The sequence below is a fragment of the Haliotis rubra genome, unplaced genomic scaffold (genome assembly GCF_003918875.1).
Source record: "Haliotis rubra isolate DU_JTF1 unplaced genomic scaffold, ASM391887v1 Scf357, whole genome shotgun sequence".
Taxonomy (NCBI): Eukaryota; Metazoa; Mollusca; class Gastropoda; order Lepetellida; family Haliotidae; genus Haliotis; species Haliotis rubra.
This window is the reverse complement of record NW_025767032.1, coordinates 125662-145533: the sequence shown is the minus strand read 5'-3', so window position 1 is coordinate 145533 and position 19872 is coordinate 125662. Positions and strand designations below refer to the sequence as shown.

General features: G+C 42.2%; 2 protein-coding genes across 3 annotated transcripts in view; one reads left to right on the top strand and one right to left on the bottom strand.

The window, feature by feature from the left end:
* Nucleotides 1–655: 655 nt before the first annotated feature.
* Nucleotides 656–1066, bottom strand: LOC124285260. The gene has a single exon (XM_046721457.1). It carries the CDS (start codon nucleotides 1064–1066, stop codon nucleotides 656–658), a length of 411 nt encoding a protein of 136 aa, XP_046577413.1.
* Nucleotides 1067–1272: 206 nt separating this feature from the next.
* LOC124285277 (multidrug resistance-associated protein 1-like) overlaps nucleotides 1273–19872 on the top strand; it is a 48833-nt gene continuing 30233 nt past the window's right edge. For both annotated transcript variants that reach the window (XM_046721480.1, XM_046721479.1), the window contains exons 1-18: nucleotides 1273–1410; nucleotides 7638–7757; nucleotides 8446–8574; nucleotides 9299–9415; nucleotides 9963–10024; nucleotides 10801–10935; nucleotides 11915–12181; nucleotides 13270–13447; nucleotides 14299–14619; nucleotides 14823–14960; nucleotides 15781–15927; nucleotides 16060–16144; nucleotides 16457–16523; nucleotides 16686–16812; nucleotides 16942–17118; nucleotides 17571–17738; nucleotides 18064–18250; nucleotides 18410–18494. In XM_046721480.1, coding sequence (XP_046577436.1) covers nucleotides 1408–1410; nucleotides 7638–7757; nucleotides 8446–8574; nucleotides 9299–9415; nucleotides 9963–10024; nucleotides 10801–10935; nucleotides 11915–12181; nucleotides 13270–13447; nucleotides 14299–14619; nucleotides 14823–14960; nucleotides 15781–15927; nucleotides 16060–16144; nucleotides 16457–16523; nucleotides 16686–16812; nucleotides 16942–17118; nucleotides 17571–17738; nucleotides 18064–18250; nucleotides 18410–18494 — 2513 coding nt within the window. In that variant the 5' untranslated portion in view covers nucleotides 1273–1407. The remainder of the gene's footprint in view (nucleotides 1411–7637; nucleotides 7758–8445; nucleotides 8575–9298; nucleotides 9416–9962; nucleotides 10025–10800; nucleotides 10936–11914; nucleotides 12182–13269; nucleotides 13448–14298; nucleotides 14620–14822; nucleotides 14961–15780; nucleotides 15928–16059; nucleotides 16145–16456; nucleotides 16524–16685; nucleotides 16813–16941; nucleotides 17119–17570; nucleotides 17739–18063; nucleotides 18251–18409; nucleotides 18495–19872) is intronic.

Here is a 19872-nt window from a genome sequence, read left to right as displayed (position 1 = left end):
TCCAAGCTTATGCTGTGTGTGTAGCTTCTTGGTTCCCGGCTTAGGCTGCATGTGTAGCTTTTCTGTTCCCGGCTTATGCTGCTTGTGTAGCTTCTCTGTTCCCTGCTTATGCTGCATGTGTAGCTTCTCTGTTCCCGGCTTATGCTGCATATGTAGCTCCTCTGTTCCCGGCTTATGCTGCATATGTAGCTCCTCTGTTCCCGGCTTATGTTGCATGTGTAGCTCTTCTGTTCTCGGCTAATGCTACACGTGTAGCTTCTTGCTACCCAGCTTATGCTGCTTGTGTAGCTCCCCTGTTCCCGGCTTATGCTGCTCGTGTAGCTCCTCTGTTCCCGGCTTATGCTGCATATGTAGCCCTCTGTTCCCGGCTTATGCTGCATATGTACCTCCTGTTCCGAGCTTATGCTGCATGTGTAGCTCCTCTGTTCCCGGCTTAGGCTGCATGTAGCCCTCTGTTCCCGGCTTATGCTGCATATGTAGCTCCTCTGTTCCCGAGCTTATGCTGCTTGTGTAGCCCTCTGTTCCCGGCTTATGCTGCATGTAGCTCCTCTCTGTTCCCGGCTTATGCCGCATATGTAGCTTCTGTTCCCGGCTTGTAGCTTAGTGCTACACTTAGCGTAGCCCGGCTTTATGCTGCTTTCCTCGGCTTCCCGGCTTAGCTGTATGTGTAGCCCTCTGTTCCCGGCTTATGCTGCATGTAGCTCCTCTGTTCCCGGCTTAGGCGGCTTGTATGCTGCACGTGTAGCTCCTGTTCCCGGCTTATGCTGCTGTGTAGCTCTTCTGTTCCCGGCTTATGCTGCATGTGTAGCTCCTCTGTTCCCGGCTTATGCTGCATATGTAGCTTCTCTGTTCCCGGCTTATGCTGCATATGTAGCTCCTCTGTTCCCGGCTTATGCTGCATATGTAGCTCCTCTGTTCCCGGCTTATGCTGCATGTGTAGCTCCTCTGTTCCCGGCTTATGCTGCATATGTACCTCCTCTGTTCCCGGCTTATGCTGCTTGTGTAGCTCCTCTGTTCCCGGCTTATGCTGCATGTGTAGCTCCTCTGTTCCCGTCTTATGCTGCATGTGTAGCTCCTCTGTTTCCGGCTTATGCTACATGTGTATCTTCTTTGTTCTAGGATTAAGCTGTATGTGTAGCTTTTTGGTTCCCGGCTAATAATGCATGTGTAGATTTAGGGTTTCCGGTTTGTGCTGCATGAGTAATGGTATCGGTTTATTGCCGCTTTCTTCAGGACACAAACCTGACCTGGTACAGCACATGGCCCCAGTTCACAGACTGCTTCCAGTCAACGGTGTTGGTGTGGGTGCCGTGTGGGTGGCTGTGGCTGACGTCCCCGTTCTACTTCTACTACCTCCTGAACGTCACACCGACAGCGTTGTCATCACGATATAAATATATAGCAAATATGGTAAGCTCCACCCTGTTGGGACTATGTCATCACGATAAAATAGGCATGTGTGTCAAAGATGAATATTCACCATATTTATTAACCAAATCTCTTTCCTTGTTGGATTGTTTAGCACATTCTTCTCATCAATCGACATTTCTTGATAAATCTGCATCATTGTGGTGTGAACCAGACACGCCTGTGACTGATGACAAACAATTAATGATCAACCCAATAACAGAGCATTAACATTACCCACATCATCCACTAAATTGTCTCTTTCGCCCAGCGTTGGTTGCGGGAGGTCTTTTCAATTCCGGAATCACTTTCCGGAGAGCAATATTTATATCCTGTTACTCACCTGACACTCCTCTTTCCTATTATGTTACCAATTTATGCGCTCTCACGCGACTCATGGTGACTGCATACTTAACACAGCCAACCTTTCTCAACCTTAAACAAATGAATATGCATTAATGACGAGGCCAAAGAACTAAAATCTACTGTTCATGTACTCCGTGCTGATAGAATCTAACATGGCAATGAAAGAAGTACATGGCAGGAAGGAAAACCTGCTATTCTATAGCGTAAAGGAATTTTGTACATAGAAATATTTAAAAATTATGCTGAAACATTATGGGAAGGGGTGTGTGTCATTGATCTTGACATGCAGTGGGGTCACTTACTTTGTACATAAATTGTGGGGGGAGGGTGGGGGGTCATTCACGTTGTACATATACTAAGCAGCAAAAGAAACGACAGTTTGGAATTTTCCTTCGCAGAAACGGATAACTGTAAACTCATTTGATGTTTTGATTGCATATTTTTTACAACATCTCCAACTGTACCTGAACAAAGACATTCCTTCCCAAACTCTGAATTGAATCAAGGAAAAAAACGCAACCTAATCTTGGAGATGGTACGGTGTTCTCCATCATTTTCATGCAACTCATGCTGCACGTGCTGTTCATAAGGACCAGCTCTATAAAATGCACCCCGAAACCTGGTTGAAACATTCACATTACAACGTCAGCAGGATGCCGCGACTCACGACAGCTCAGAGAAACCAGGCGCTAGGCAGACTTGATTCTGGCCACACTGCACAAGCCATTGCCAATCACTTCAAGGTCAACGTTCGGACCATCTACAGGTTGCAGCAACGTTTCCGGGCCACCAACACCACAAATGATCGCCCCGTACTGGCAGACTAAGGGTGACCACAAGACGACAAGACCGCCATGTTGTGCGACAGCATGTACAGAATTCCTTCGTGCAGGCATCCGAAACAGCACGCCAGACAGTGGGAACACACGAAAGACCAATCAGTACTGATACAGTACGCCGCCGTCTTAACAGCGGGAATCTCCATTGCTGTAGACCTTACCGTGGATCTATCCTCACCCCTCGGCATCGGCGTGAACGTCTGCAGTTTGCCCTACAACACAAAAACTGGCGATACAGGCAATGTAGAACTGTTCTGTTCACAGATGAGAGTCGGTACTGCATATCAACTGCAGATGGCAGAACAAGAATATGGCGACGACGTGGCCAGCGTTACTCAGACCAATGTGTTATGGAAAGAGATTCATGGGGAGGTGCAAGCATCATGGTATGGGGTGGAAATGGCCTGAACCAGAGAGTGGATCTTGTGGTGTTCCAGAACCTTGGTCCAGAGAGAGGAGGCGGCATCACAGCAGTGCGCTACGTCGACCAAGCTCTCAGAGCACATGTCATACTACATTTCGCACGTCACCTGAGCAACATTTCATAGCATGATAACGCCCGGGCCCATACTGCCAGAGCTACACGGGACTTCATACAGCAAAATGGTGTCAACATTATGCAGTGGCCAGCCCTTAGTCCTGATGTAAACCGAATTGAACATCTTTGGGATGAAATTCAGAGGAGACTGAATAATGTCATACCAAGGCCGAACAAAGCCGATTTATTGCGCCAGGCCTTTCTCAGAGTGTGGTTCCAGGTACCAATGGCCTTCATCAATCGTCAATTGTGCTGAGTTATTCATTGAAGTGTCAAGATATTGTACACAAAAAATGGTTTTGATCCGCTTATTATGTCCATTTCTGTAATGAATTGATTACAGTGCCTTTCTAATTTTGAATTCGTAATGACGTTTTTTTGCTGCTGAGTATATATGCTCTCCTTAAAGCCATAAAAATCCTTCCCCTTTCATACTATGTTTGTCAATAAAAGGATAATTTTTTTAACCTATTTGCCCTTCAACTTGTTTTAGAAACGTGATAATCTAGTTGTTAGACTGTCCTCCTCCCCCCCCCCCGACTTTATACTGTTGAGATATATTCAGCATTGATGTATATTTTTCTCTTGCCACGATATGACTGATATACTGCCGATTCGACCAGAAATCTAAACTCACTCATTAGGTGTTTTAATTTTCAGATCTGTGTTCATGCCTCGTCATACTCTCTGTCACGACACGGCGCCATCTACGCCGCAGACGAGTTACAACATTTGTCACTATTACTCTGCCTTCTTCATCAAATCTCTGCCTGTCCAGACAGTTACCTTTGTAAAGACAAGAAAACGCTAAGTAGAATTATTTTAACAACGATATATTTTGTGTGTTTCCATTACTAATCATGGGTTACAGAGCTGCGCCTTTGGCGTTTGTGACACCCAGTGTAGATTGTGTGTTCGAACTCATGTTTCATCCTGAAGATTCCTGGGTTGTTATAAAGATCCATAGAACGTTGCCAAACCATGACATTACTTCGGGTAATGCTCACTGGCTAACCTAACCATTACACATTGTGACAGAATTGTTCACATTCTTCAAAACAAAGGGGAAGGAGGCGGTGTTAAAGGATCAGTTGTCGCAGACATATATATGAAACCATCCAACGTTCCATGACTTAATGAATATCCATTCCCTACACAGGTAAACCATCACATCAAATCAGCCGACTCCTGAAACAACAGGCAGGCATTGATACAACCTTCTCAGCGTCCTCCAGCCTCAACAACCTCCTCCATGCCAACGGAAGAAAACAACCCGCCGTCAACAACAACCGAACCGAACAACCCGAAATGTGTTATTTCTAAAATAAACAGTGATTGTGGACAAAGCTAAATAGGTGAAACATCCCGACCAATCAACACCCGAGACAAAGAACATCGCACCTCTGTTGCTAATTCCGACACCAAATCAGCTATCTCTGACCACATCAAAGCAAACCCCAAACATCAAATAGAGTGGTCCGACTTGACCATTCTCGCCAACAACCAAACGGACTTCACTAAACGCAAGCTCACCGAAGCCATTCACATCAAAAGCCATAAGCCCACCATCAACCGTGACCAAGGATACTTCATTCCATCAGCTTGTGATCCACTCCTTCACCAAGCCCAATCTATTGTATAAACATCGCACCTATTGTATAAACATCTCCTTCATTGTACCACTCCTGTATTTATACATCTCTGGCTTCCATTCACTATCCTTTGTGTACTCACTGGCGTCATCAGCTTACTGCTTAACCAATTATGGCAATTATGTTGTTTCCTTTGTCAATTACAATGTATGCAGTTTCATTGTTATACACAGTATAAATATGCAGCTCCTCCACTTCATGTATCACTCTTGCTTGACGACGGTACAAGAATCTGTATCGAAACGTCGCACTCACGAAATAAAGAAGTTGTTATCCATAAAAACTTGTTCCATATTGTAACATATATACTTGTATCCCGGGCTGGTTAAAGCGTTTTGGGGGATATCTGTCTCTTCAAACTCAGAAGTCCATCAGTGGGTCCACAACACTTTATTCGGCAGCTAAGTATGTAACATGATAGTGCAGCAACGGCCAGGCAGCATCACAGATGCGATCGTCGGCCCACCTGCCTAGCCGCTGTCCGAGGGTCAAGTCCCGTTACATTAAGAATTCATTGTCTATATACTACTGCCTGTCAGGCTGCCCTGTATCATATTACGATACATGTATGGTCAACCTGCAGTATCCAGCATGCACCTCATCCACAATGTTAAACTTCCGTGGCCAACCGGCCATACTCTAAAGTTCATTATGGTTAATTACACGCAAGCAGCTGACCTGTACATGGCTGTACTGATGGTCATGATAATAAGCTGCTGATATTTCATGTATATTGTCAGCACTGTGATTTAGATTTAGATAACACATTTTTAACTTAACTCAGAGAATATACAAACATGTCTATCTTTCCCGATACAACCCATACCCCATCAACGTGCCTACGACACTTGTATGCAAATCATGTGATGGTACTGTATGTGTAGGCCACGCTTCCCCTTTCCGCAAACGCCTGGTCTCATAATGATTTGCAGTGTTTAGGGACCATTCATAATTTATGGATGTGGGGTGTGGGGTGTTGGGTGTGGTGGATGTGTGATTATTGTATGGAGGGGTCACGTATCTTGTTCTAGGAAGGTCGGGGGCACATTGATAGATCATTAGTTTTTTACATAGTGTTCCCGTTGTGACGTAGCACGGAGAGGACGTGGTATTATCACCTTCGACTATTTTCGGACTAATGGGAACCCATCTGTGACCAACAACTATATGCAGCGGGGTCACTTCCTTTGTACATAAATTATGGGGGTTGGGGGTGGGGGGTGGTCATTCACGTTGTCCATATACTAAGCAGCAAAAGAAACGACAGTTTGGAATTTTCCTTCGCGGAAACGGATAACTGTAAACTCATTTAATGTTTTGATTGCATATTTTTGACAACATCTCGAACTGTACCTGAACAAAGACATTCCTCCCCAAACTCTGAATTGAACCCAGGCAAAAAACGCAGCCTGATCTCGGAGATGGTACGGTGTTCTCCATCATTTTCATGCAGCTCATGCTGCACGTGCTGTTTCCAAGGACCAGCCCTATAAAATGCACCCCGAACCTGGTTGAAACATTCACATAACAACGTCAGCAGGATGCCGCGACTCATGACAGCTCAGAGGAACCAGGCGCTAGGAAGACTTAAAGCTGGCCACACTGCACTTCCAGGTCAACGTTCGGACAGGCTGCAGCAACGTTTCCGGGCCAACAACACCACAAATGATCGCCCCCGTACTGACAGACCAAGGGTCACCACAAGACGGCAAGACCGCCATGTTGTGCGACAGCATGTACAGAATCCCTTCAAGCAGGCATCCGAAACAGCAGCCAGACAGTGGGAACACAATCAGTACTGATACAGTACGCCGACGTCCTAACACCGGGAACCTCCATTGCCGTAGACATTACCGTGGACCTATCCTCACCCCTTGTCATCCTCAAGCCTGCAGTTTGCCCTACAACACAAAAGGTGGCGATACAGGCAATGGAGAACTGTTCTGTTCAAAGATGAGAGTCGGTACTGCGTATCAACTGCAGATGGCAGAAGAAGAATATGGCGACGACGTTATGGAAAGAGACTCATGGGGAGGTGCAAGCATCATGGTATGGGGTGGAAATGGCCTGAACCAGAGAGTGGGTCCTGAGGTGTTCCAGAACCTTGGTCCAGGGAGAGAAGGCGGCATCACAGCGGTGCGCTACGTCGACCAAGCTCTCAGACCACGTGTCATACCACATTTCGCACGTCACCTGAGCAACATTTCCCAGCATGATAACGCCGGGCTCATACTGCCAGAGCTACTTCCTGCAGCAAAATGGTGTCAACATTATGCAGTGTGCTGATTTAAACCCAATTGAACATCTTTGGGATGAACTTCAGAGGAGACTGAATAATGTCATAGCAAGGCCGAACACAGCCGATTTATTGCGCCAGGCCTTTCTCAGAGTGTGGTTCAAGGTGCCAATGGCCATCATCAACTGTGCTGAGTTATTCATTGAAGTGTCAAGATATTGTACACAAAAAATGTTTTTCATCCGCTTATTATGTCCATTTCTGTAATGAAATGATTACAGTGCCTATCTGATTTAGAATTCGTACTGACGTTTTGTTTGCTGCTGAGTATATATGCTTCTCCATAAAGCCATAAAAATCATTCCCCTTTCATACTGTGTTTGTCAATTGAACAATAAAATGTTTAACCTATATGCCCTTAAACTAGTTTTATAAACATTGTGATAATCTAGTTGTTATACTGCACCCCCCCCCCCCGACTTTATACTGTTGAGATATATTCAGCATTGATGTATAGTTTTCTCTTGCCACGATATGACTGATATACTGCCGATTCGACTAGAAATCTAAACTCACTCATTAAGTTTTTTAATTTTCAGATACTGTGTTCATGCCTCGTCATACTCTCTGTCATACGACTCATCGACGCCGCAGACAGTTACAACACCAGCACATTCTCTGCCTTCTTCATCGCTCCTGCTGTCCAGACAGTTACCTTTGTAAGACAAGAATAACGCGAAGTAGAATTATTTTAACAATGATATATTTTGTGTTTCCATTACTAATCATGGGTACAGAGCTGCGCCCCTTTGGCGTTTGTGACACCTAGTGTAGATTGTGTGTTCGAATCCCTGTTCATCCTGAAGATTCCTGGGTTGTTGAAAGTCCAAGAACGTTGCAAACCATGCATTACTTCGGGTAATGCTCACTAAGCAACCTGACACATTGTGACAGAATTGTTCACATTCTTCAAAACAAGGGGAAGGAGGAGGTGTTAGGGATCAGTTGTCGCAGACATATATATGAAAGCATTCAACGTTCCATGACTTAAAGACATTCTAACTTGCGTATTATCAGTCAAAATGCCAATAGAGAATCTGTCTCGGTTTGGGAGGTTGTGTTATTAAAACATCCTGAGAGATATCCTGATGTCCATAAAGTGTTTTCAGATTTACCGGTGTAGTATTGATGTAGTGATGTAGATATTTTACAAATAAAATACCCACCGTTGGCTTGAGTCATCATCCAGCTGTATCCATAAGTCCAGTTGCTGATTGCATCGTATCCTCATCCTCGAACCAAACAATGACGATGATCTAGAGAAACCTTGGCACAGATGTCTCGATTTGAAAAGTTACAAAAACTATATCCCGAGCAAATGAACATATTAATGGTGTATTCTTTCAGCTGTTTGCGATGTTGATGCTGCTCCTGGAGAGGAAGAAAGGCCTCATCACTTCCGGGGTGATGTTCACCTTCTGGCTGATGCTCACAGTGGCTGGAGTTGTTCCCTTTTACTCGATCATCATAACAAAGGTATGTAGCAGAAACACTAATAACAATTCAATGTCTGAACCGAAACATTGGTGTATGTATTGCACATGTAAGCAATCCTGTCCAGTATGTTAACTAGGACGTTATCTGGCAAAATCACACACCTGTACTATCAGAACACCTGCTTATTCCCCCTTCCTGGATTCCAAAGCACCAAAATTATCAGTAGAAAACGTCCCATATTGCCCAATCCATCCAGTGTACCAAACACCAACAAATCAGGCCGTACAGTATTAACCATAATCATTAATACAATCCAGATCTGGATGTGATCGTCCTGTCGTTAAGGGGTTACTTACGGTATCGCTTTCTGACTTGATACAGCATGCCCTGGGAAGCTTGGTAGCAGGTTTCGTATATGCCCTAGGGTGTAACGAGAATTGTGTTTTCTGAAATAACAACACGAGCAGCAAACGTACCACCAAACATGTACATGACGAAACAGTGCAATTAAACTATTAGTGAATGACATTGGTGACAACAAATTCCCTACTGAAGCCCAAATGAGTATGTTGAAGCCAAGCAATTCCCCACTGAAGCCCTATAGAGTATATTAAAGCCAAGCTGTACCGAAAGTCAGACAGCGACCGGGAATTGAGAGCCTTCTTTTACGACTTAATGACAAACACGAATGGGACTATCACTTGAAACGTTGAAATCTGACAAAGAATTCTACCTTCTGAAAAAAGCTGCCACTATGTTTCAGCAATACGAGCAAAACATGCTCAAAGTTGTAACCTTCTACATATACTACGGGCTAGTGCTGTTACAGCTGATCCTGAGTTGTTGTGCAGAGACAACAGAATTGGCTACCCAGGACAAGGTATGACCTTGAATATTAGTCACGATGTACAACTACAGAGACGTTCTAACGTGGGTTCCTCTAGTCATCCGCGTCATATTACAAAAACAGTGGCAAAAGCCTTTCCATACCCACAAGACATCTGGAGTCGATTATACGATTCAAGCTATGTTGAATATATGTATGTAAATAAATCGTTTTACCTAACGTATAGCAGCGGCTAATGCAGACCAGCTAAGTAACATAAAAGGATATGAAGATAAAGGGCCCATCGATAATATTACCTCTTATAGCAGATACATTGAAGTTCAGTTAAGGTCCGGCTTCATTTGGGCCATCTGCAATTCATTTCTTAATGACTAATGATCACTGACTTGGTTGATGTAACTCATGAACCATTTCGGTAGATGGTCATGATGTCAATATCTGCCTTATCTGGTTCAGAAATATTTATTGACAGTCCGCCCACATATAGCTGGAATATTGCTGAATGCGGCGTGTAACAACAAATATATATGTATTACGATTTTCATTCTGTCTATAAAACACCAATCGTTCCTACTTCCAGGAACCGTGTCCTGAACTGAGGGCTTCCTTTCTCTCAAGGATCACCTTTTGGTGGATGAACAGGTCACACTACATAACATTATATATGCAGTAGTTGCTTTAACTAGACAATATTTTTTCGATCACAAATGAGTGTGTTGTGTGTGGGATGAAATATGGCTCTTTGGAATTGTTTGCTTTTGTAAAGAAAGAGAAGAGACATGCTAAAGTTTTAGAGGTTCCATTCTTTTGGGTGGGGATTGAATATGAAGGTACTGACAACTAAAAACCGTTTCCTTGAAAACTGTGAAATGTGTCAATATGAGTGAGTGGATGGGTTTAATAATATTTTAGTAATATTCCAGTAATATCACGACAGGGGACACAAGAAAAGGGCTTCACACATTGTACCCGCGTACCACTAGACTATCCATCGCCCCTGTGTCAATATGAAGGGGAGCTAACTGGCTTCCTAGTAGATTAACTAGCATGACATGACATTACTTCCTTCCTCACTCTCAAATGTCCAAACTGTTATTCTGGTTTGGAGGAATATATAATATCTGGAAAATGCAAATAGCATTGAAGATGAGGATCCGGGTTGGAATTGGTCTTCAGCAATCCATGCTTGTCCTAACATGAAAGGCGACAAACGGGATCGGGTGGTCAGACTCGCTGACTTGGTTGACACATGTCATTGTATCCCAATTGCGAAAATCGATGTTCATGATGTTGACCACTGGATCGTCTGGTCCAGACCGCCGCCATGTAGCTGATATATTGCTGAGTGCGGCGTTAAACAACAAACATCCAAACAAAACAACAACTGGAATTCTGACATTTGTAATTTTTTACATTAGCTTATTAATGAGAGGATACCGGAAGGCTTTGACAGAAACAGACATCTGTGATATTCATCCCGATGAATCTTCCGCCCATACCGTATCTCGTTTTCTGCCGCGGTGGACGAAAGAGATAAACAAGTCCAAAAGAAGGTAATGCATTTTGTTTCATTTTGCTGACAGACAGTGTGATATCAGTGGAATGTGACAACCAAACTCAAACTATTAGAGAATGCCATATAGCACCGAATTATGAATTATCTGTCCTTAAGGAATACATTTTAGGATTTATCGCGGGATCAAGTGACAAATAATTCCGCCATTAGGTGTGGAAGCCCCGATGGTGAGCGGCTCAGGCGGCTGACTTTGTGTGCTGGCGATTAGGTGCCTGACTCTGAGGGTGTGGGTTCAAATCCCGGATGGGACTCAACCCCAAAAGTACTAGAATCTGTACTTTACTAAGAAAGTGTAATCCCAAACATAACATATGTTACATAATCATGACGCCAAAAACAATTGGGGGACATCTTCTTCACTTTGGGGCACCAAAACGTCCGTATGACTATTTGTTTCTAGGGGTCCTTTTGCAAACAGTGAAGACAAAGGAACACTATGAGGAACTGTGAGAATTGCTGAAAGCAATATTATCGGTACACACGAGCATTAATTAAGCACCACCTGCATACATGGTCATTTTTAAGATGTTGGTTCTGATAGGCGATCTAACCCCAGCATACTGAAAATCACAAACTTCACACAAAATATCAAAAACTTTAGGTAGTTTGTTCACATGGTGTAAAGATAACAGGCATATTGGGGCATTACCTGTTTTAATAGACGACAGTACTGAAAATGAACTTGGCTTCACATAACAATACAAAGACGTTCCGAAAATACACGTTATTAGCATGCATGACACAGGGATGCCCTGTCGCAAAATCGATGCTAACTTTAACATTAACCACACACAGTTAATGGTCGAGTTGTGAGGAAACACGTGGCAAACGGTGAAGCAAAGGATCTTCCTAGAATTTGATAAAGGTGGAAGACTGATAACCTTCATGGCCGTGTCCTAATTTCACAAATGTATCTTTACCTGAATGGGAAAATGTGAATATATTTTCTTTTACAGAACTAATGCAAGAGAGCGAGGAGACAGCAAAGTGTCATATTCTACAACACTTAACGACTCTCTCAGCCTGGATGCTGCTAATGAGAAGTCTCCTTTGTTGATGAAAGATAAGCCGATGGGAATGAAAGAAGCGGATGTGACATCCAATAAAAACCAAGTGTCCCTAACATGGACACTGTGGAGGACGTTCTGGTTCGACATAATACAGTCTCAGCTATGGAGGCTTGTGAGCAGTCTGATTAGGTTTGCCAGTCCTTTAATACTTGGGTACGTATTGCTGCTGTGTCAGTTACTCAGTAAACCTTTGCTTTGGCATTCGATTTGAAGAACGAAAACAGTCAAAACGAAAGTGAAGGATGCTTTCACACACAAAACATCACTTTCTTGTTTCAAGCTTAGATTAGTGGGGCATGGTGGGCGAGCTGGCTAATGCGCCAGGCACAAGTGATCCAGCGAGCTTTAGGTATCGGGATCGAGCCCACCTGTGACCGGGTGTAAAAACCTTGGAGTCAACTTTGTGTGCAGACTCTTTCAGTGTTGTCACAACCCCTAGTGTACAGTACACAACCATGTATACTTTTAAAGAATCCATGAATCCGTTGGTATATGACCAGATGGTGGCCAAATGAATACATGCAAACACCTAGTTGCGGGTACAGCAACGTGCAGTAAACTTGGATAAAGTACTGTGACCATGTGTCCCAGTCCACCCAGCTGTGAATGGGTACCTCGTAAGGATGAGAAAGCCGCATTAACTCGGTGCGCCTAGCGGCTGGAAGTGTTGTATGAATCCCGGGGAGTTGAGATTGATAAACGATGTGCCGTTGAGACTGGCATCCAGTAATCGAGGGGAAAATTGTCGGCGCCTTGAGCATGTACTATATACATGGATACGTGCGATATATAAATATCCTATAAAAATAATAATTAATTTCAATAAACTGACACATATGTAAGACCTTAAAAATGAGCAAATGAAAAATTGCATCTCATGTTCTGAAGCATGCATCGTCGTTGGTGACCGTTGCCGTTATTAATCTACTTTCGTTAACGGTTTCCCCAAACCTATCGAACATAACTGTCCAAGATTTTGTTTATGCACAGCTTTAAACACACACACTTTACCTCGGTCAGAACGGCCAAAACAGTCTATTTGGAACCTAAACATAGTTCTGTTAGAACATCAGGAACTTTCAGCAAACGATTTTCTCTGAAAACTGTTTTCAAGTACACATTGTTCTTTTCAATATTTCAAGTACACATTGTTCTTTTCAATAAAATACCAGACCATCCCAGCGATATCAAATGGTCTGCCCATAGAGAAATATACTAACATTGATCGCTATGTATTTTAGCCAACTCGTTACCTTCACAACAGACAACTCTATACCCACGTGGAAAGGCTATGTGTTGTGTGCTGGTCTTTCTATCGCCACGTTAGCTCAGACAGCCTTTTCTCAAGCTAACTGGCACCAGTCGAGGAAAGTGGCACTGCGGATTGCTGCTGTCACTATATCTGCAATCTACAGAAAGGTATAACTACTATGTACCCTCACAAAACTGAAGTATTGAACATGATACAATCTTAATGATAAATCAAACCAAAACACGTGTGCTTTACGAACGAAACAAAATCTGTTTCTCAGATGAAGAATTATAATTATTTTACTGATGGGGACCTCAGGATTTTCGTAAGGGACAATGTTACACAAATGTAGAAGGTAAACTATTACCTATTTGATTTACCATCTAATCATCTTAATTTAACTGCAGATTATTACCGTCCGACCTTATTTCCACATAAAGTACTTTCTATACCATAATCATACATATATAATATAAATGTGTTGTAACTTTATAGTGGTCCTAGACGTACGCTTAGTCTTTGAATATATATAATCTTGATAGACAAAAGTCCTTTTAAATTAAAAAGGAGCCCCGGTGACATTCAGAACCGGGGCAAATCTACATTTAGGGCTTTAGCATTGCAGAAAGGGCTAGGCGGAAGGGAAAATAGTGTGGTTCATGGACTGTGAGACAGACTCATAGTGGTCTTTAATACACCCGTTTCTTATATGCCATTGTGTACTATCAGCATACATGTAAGAGGTGTCTAATGGCCCAGGTTTGAGAGTCGTGCCAGGAAGCTGTTTAAACTAATTGTTCCTGTTGTTGTCATGACCACATCCGTGCTCGCAGGTTTCAGTGGGGGCTTCTGCCATCATCTATTCCTTCCTCATAAATAAACCTGAAATGCCATAGCATAACAAATATACTGCTAAAAGAACGGTTAACCAATGTCATCACATAACCAAAATACTGCTAAAAGGCCAGTTAACCAAGTCCACTGACCTACGTATAAAACCTTCTTCATCGTTTTCCAGTCCTTAAAGATGAGCAACAAGGCCAAGAAAGAGTCGACAACAGGTGAAATTGTGAACCTGATGTCTGTGGACGTAGAACATTTACGGACGTTCATATTCTGGGCCTGGGAATCATGGTCACATCCTCTGAAAATTGCCATTGCCATGTACCTCCTGTATCAGTCTCTGGGAGCATCCATGTTCACTGGGATGGGGGTGTTGCTTGTGTTGTTGCCCGTCAACGTTGTTGCCACGTTACTGTGGAAGAAGTACCAGGCTGATCTGATGAAGCAGAAGGACAGGAGGATGAAGATTATGAATGAAGTACTCAGTGGAATAAAGGTAGAATTATGACATGAAGTGGCGTCACAAGTAAGAAAATCAGAATCAAGTATACCATCAACTGTACTCAAATGATACAAAGATGCTCTGTTCTGCTTCATTTCTAATGGTCTACTGTATAAATGTCATATCTTATTTCACAAACTGCTGCTTGATTAGTGAGATTCCAAATGCGGAATATACCTGCATGCTTTATGAACCAGATTCTAAAACTATACGCCTGGGAACCGTCTTTCCAAAAGAAGATCCTTGAAGTCCGGAAGCAGGAGCTGCACATTCTGTGGAAGATCTCCCTAATGCAGGTTTTCACCACCTTCTCCTGGACGCTTACTCCGTACCTGGTACGTCAACCAACTACTATTTCAACACACTAGTCTGATGCTAATGCTTGATAGTATTCAATAAATCCCTATCTAGTATGTCTATGAACTATAGACTACACTAATGCTTCAGTAGTGATACTTTCAACTAAAGTCCTATTGTGTACGTCTATGAACTATCATTATAACACAAGGCTGCATGATGCTATGTGAAACACAGCTGGTTGATATATGGGTTTAGTAAGCCTCATAATTGCCTGCATGAGTGATACGAAAGTCATATTGGGTATGTCTATGAACGATCACTATAACACAAGGCTGTATGATGCTATATGAAACACAGGTGGCAGATGTGGATTTAGCAAACCTCATAATTGCCTGTATATTGCCTTTTGGTTGTTGTATCTCATACTAAATGTCTCGGGTTCACTCCTGTTTGATTGAAAACGATACCATGCGCAGAAGTCATGCAAATACATTTTTGAAATTGTTCAAATGTTTGTCAACACCTGTGTTGGCCACATTTGTCCAGTATCTCACCTGAAAGCCATCAGTTGACTCACTCTAACATAACTGATAATCTACATCATGCTTCACTGAGGTAAGTTTCAGGGCCCACTTGCACAAAGCGATCTTAACGCTACGTCTATTTTAAGAGAATGGGAGTTACAATCATTGCAGCCCTAAGATCGCTTTGTGCAAGTACGCCCTGTAGATGAAAGTATTCCATTTCCGATCACATTGCTATGGCGCATGTATGATCATTATTATTTAATTGCTCCAATTTTATAATCAGCATCATTCTTGTAATAACGTTTGCTATACGTTGTATACTTCGCAGGTGTCGTTAGCTATGTTCGCGACATATATCTTCACATCAGAAGATCACTATCTGGGACCGGATGTCGTCTTTACAGCCATATCACTCTTAAGCATCGTCAGACTAGCGGTCGTCAGTTTACCCTCTTTCTTCTCAGATATGGTTCAGGTAATTTTGTCCTTCTGACCATTTTGAAATATAGTACTGTCGTACTTTTGAAAGTGCTTGTATACACTGGCCTAAACAGAAGATGTCAATGTACCAATCACTGCTTCATGATCAATTGTTTTACAATTTCAGGCGATTGTGTCGCTGAACAGAATATCGAAGTTCCTCAATGCAGACAATTTGGACGAGACCCAGATACAGTGGAACTCCACACAGGGTCTGTAGTGGTTTACTAATTACATGATATGATATCATGCAACTGAACGCTTCAAAAGCGAACGTGTGATATTTGGGGATGGCTTGGGGTGATAAAACTGGAATAAGAAAAAGCACAACCTTAACTTGACCGGATGACATAATGAATATTATCCTAGAATACCCAGGAGGATGAATACATGACGTTTTCAATGTTCTAATCCCTTGGCATTATTCCCATCTTGTACCATAAGGATAGTACGTGTATGTTCTGTAAGAAATGATGAAAATATATTCTCCATTTGTTCACACGAACATTCACTATCTCAACCAGATCCCGCAGTGAAGATTACAGACGGGTGTTTCCAGTGGTCTTCTGAAATGGGACCAGCTCTCACAAAGTAAATAGTCTACATACCTTTCACTGTCAACTAAAAAACGTTTGTCGACTTCGAGTTCATATATTTCTCAAATATGTTTTGAGTTTTCTATTTGGAATTTATACAAGCAAGAATATTTGTCAGCTGCCACAATCTGAAACTTAAAGAACGTTTTCTTTTCAGTATTAACTTGACAGTGAATGAAGACCAGCTTGTAGCAATCGTAGGTCAAGTTGGATCGGGAAAATCTTCTCTTGTATCTGCAGTATTAGGCGAGATGAACAAGGTCAAGGGCTATGTCAGTCTAAAGGTTTCTATTTTCTTTCATTTTCTATTTTCTTTAATATTGTGTTGGACGTAGAAATCAAATCAATCAAAGTAAAATATTTCTACTCTTGCCTTATTGCACACATGCTGACTCATTTGTATTTCCTGGCAGAGTCACATCGCTTACGTACCACAAGTTGCGTGGATCCAGAACGACACCCTGCAGAACAACATTCTGTTCGGGAAGCCCATGGACAGACCGTGGTACAACAAAGTAGTGGAGTGCTGTGCTCTGACTGCAGACCTGGAAATGTTACCAGCTGGTGATATGACAGAGATTGGGGAGAGAGTGAGTGTCTTGTGGTAGTGTGTACTCCGGAGTAGAACAGGCCGGCAATATCATATGCTTATTATTAGGTTGAGTCTTAAACTGGACTTTTTGCCCTAAACCACTAGCATTAAATCGCAATGTGCTATGTGAACTATTTTCATTTATGGAAGCGTGTTGACTACAGATTTTGATAAATCATTTTAACTTTTATCGGTGATATGTAACGGAAATAGTGCAAAGAGGAGGATATGACATGCGCTCAGAGTATTATTGCTGTAGGGTATCAATTTGTGCGCGGAGGACGGAAGCAGAGAGTATCTCTATCCAGAGCTGTCTACTGTGCCCTGGTTCTTGTATTAGCTTTCCTATCATGACTTAACTGGTGTGGATTACAGAAGCAGATTATCTCTAGCCAGAGCTCTCTACAGCAGAGTGGATTGTATTGTATTTGTTTCTTACCTTGTCATCAGGGTATCAACTTGAGCGGAGGACAGAAGCAGAGAGTGTCTCTGGCCAGAGCTGTCTACAACGATGCTGACATCTACCTGCTGGATGATCCACTCAGTGCTGTTGACAGTCATGTGGGGAAACATATCTTTGACAATGTCCTCAGTAGAAAAGGACTGCTTGCTGGCAAGGTAGGAACGTATTATACTACGTGTTTCAATCGATGAATAAAATGTGATTCACCTGAGCAAGAAAAACTCCATTTAGTCCATTTATTTGACACATATCACAACAGACTAATAGATGTTGACAATATACACTGAATTTAAAACTGATAATATGGTCATTCTTGATAATCATTTTTATGGAGTCTGGGAAGCCTGATCCTAGTATCATCTGCCTTGATATTTGAGGAATATTATGCTTACAGAATAAACGCGATGCTCATTTGCTTGCTCAGCCATATGAATAGGCTGCATGTTCGGTGGACTAATGATTTTCATCTGTCCCATCCAGACTCGTGTCTTGGTCACTCACGGCATCCACTGGCTCCCAGAGGTGGACTCCATCCTTGTGATGACCCGTGGTCAGATGTCAGAGACAGGGACGTATGAGGAGCTTCTCCAACATAACGGGCCCTTTTCTGAATTCCTGCAGAAGTATCTTCTTGAGAGCAATGATTCCGATGTCATCGATCCTGAATGTAAGTTGGACATTCCACAGGTATTCTATATTTGTGCCATGAAAATGAGTGGAAATTACGATTAACGTTACATTACAGCGTAATATGCATCTAATGATATCAACCAGAAGGCGATTCTTGAATTACACGTACCTGACTTTGACATTGCTATTTAAACAGTAACTGAAATAAAGAAGAAGGTTCTCCAGAGAATGGAATCGGTGAAATCTGGCGAGGAGACAGATGAAGAGAGTGTATCTCTAATGTAAGTTTGTGGCACATTTTTCAGAAGCAGTCCTCGAACATATACTTCCCATCAAACGTTTAGACTCACTAGTGTATATATAGCCACTTACTTCAGGCAAGTGTTCTAAACTAAATTTTGCAAAACATTCCATGCTGTTAAAAGCTACTGTTTACACATTAACTGATGTGTTGTAAAACAAATTCGTAACGTTATAAAAAGGTTATTTTCATGAGTTTAATAAATGATGAAACTCAGTGAAAATTGGTGAATTCTTAACAAAACTTCACACCAAAACGCAGCTGTTCACATGCATGATATTTGCACATACTTTTCAGCAATTTGGTGCATGATCCTCGTGCAATTCATCTGCAAAAGGTTTGCAGTTGGTTCCCCTAAGTTAGTGGACAAAGTCATTTTCGACGTTACCACATATATATACATATAGCGAGTGCTTTAAGTGAGTCTAAGTTTTGATGGGTAGTATATATATATAACAAGATTAATATATATAATACTACCTAAAAACAACAAATTGCTTTCTGCAATTATAACAACTCTCCAGTATAAGCGGAGCATGCAGTTGATTCTAACTATTTCTTAGTTAGGTGTTTATAAATCAACATGAAACAGTGATCATATTAAGTGTTTTGCGAGCGTAACACTCGCTCCCGAGCGTACTTGAACATGGATGTTACCCGTCACAACCATGACAAATTAAACTTGAACAAACATGGGAATATATGGTCTAAGCCGGATTTGAATCAGACATTTCCACTGATTTGTCAAATGTTTTAGGAGCAACATTAGGAAGTGTTGCTTCGGCATTGAATGCTGAAACCCCGAGTAAACAATACATTGATACTACTTCTGACATAGTCCATCAACTGAATTTAATTGTTTTAACGTTATTGAACGATACTTTAGGAGTCTAGGAAGCATGATGTTTATCACCTGAGAGATCCCGATATCATGTATATATCATATAGAGAAGGGGACTGCAGACGCTACTTCTGGCCAAAATGTCTTGTCTTGTCTTTGATATAGTTAGGATGGCGTGTACCGGTTCATAGCACAGTAAACACTTCAAGACAAACATGTAACTATTCACACTTTAAGTGACAAAAGCACAACTCATCTAGGAATGAAGTTATTCCTGAAAGCTATAATGTTATTTTTTGAGGATGCAATATATAAGGTGGGTTTTCATACATTTGACCACTACAGCATTAGCAAACCTACCCAAAACCCATGTAAACGTAGTTATCATCCAAAACTGTGTTCCACAGGAGATATTGCTTGTGTGAGATCATACGATATCTCCTGGCAGATATCGTTTTGACAGTAGGGTTTGTACAATGCCATGACAATGCTATGACGTCATTAACCTGATGACGTT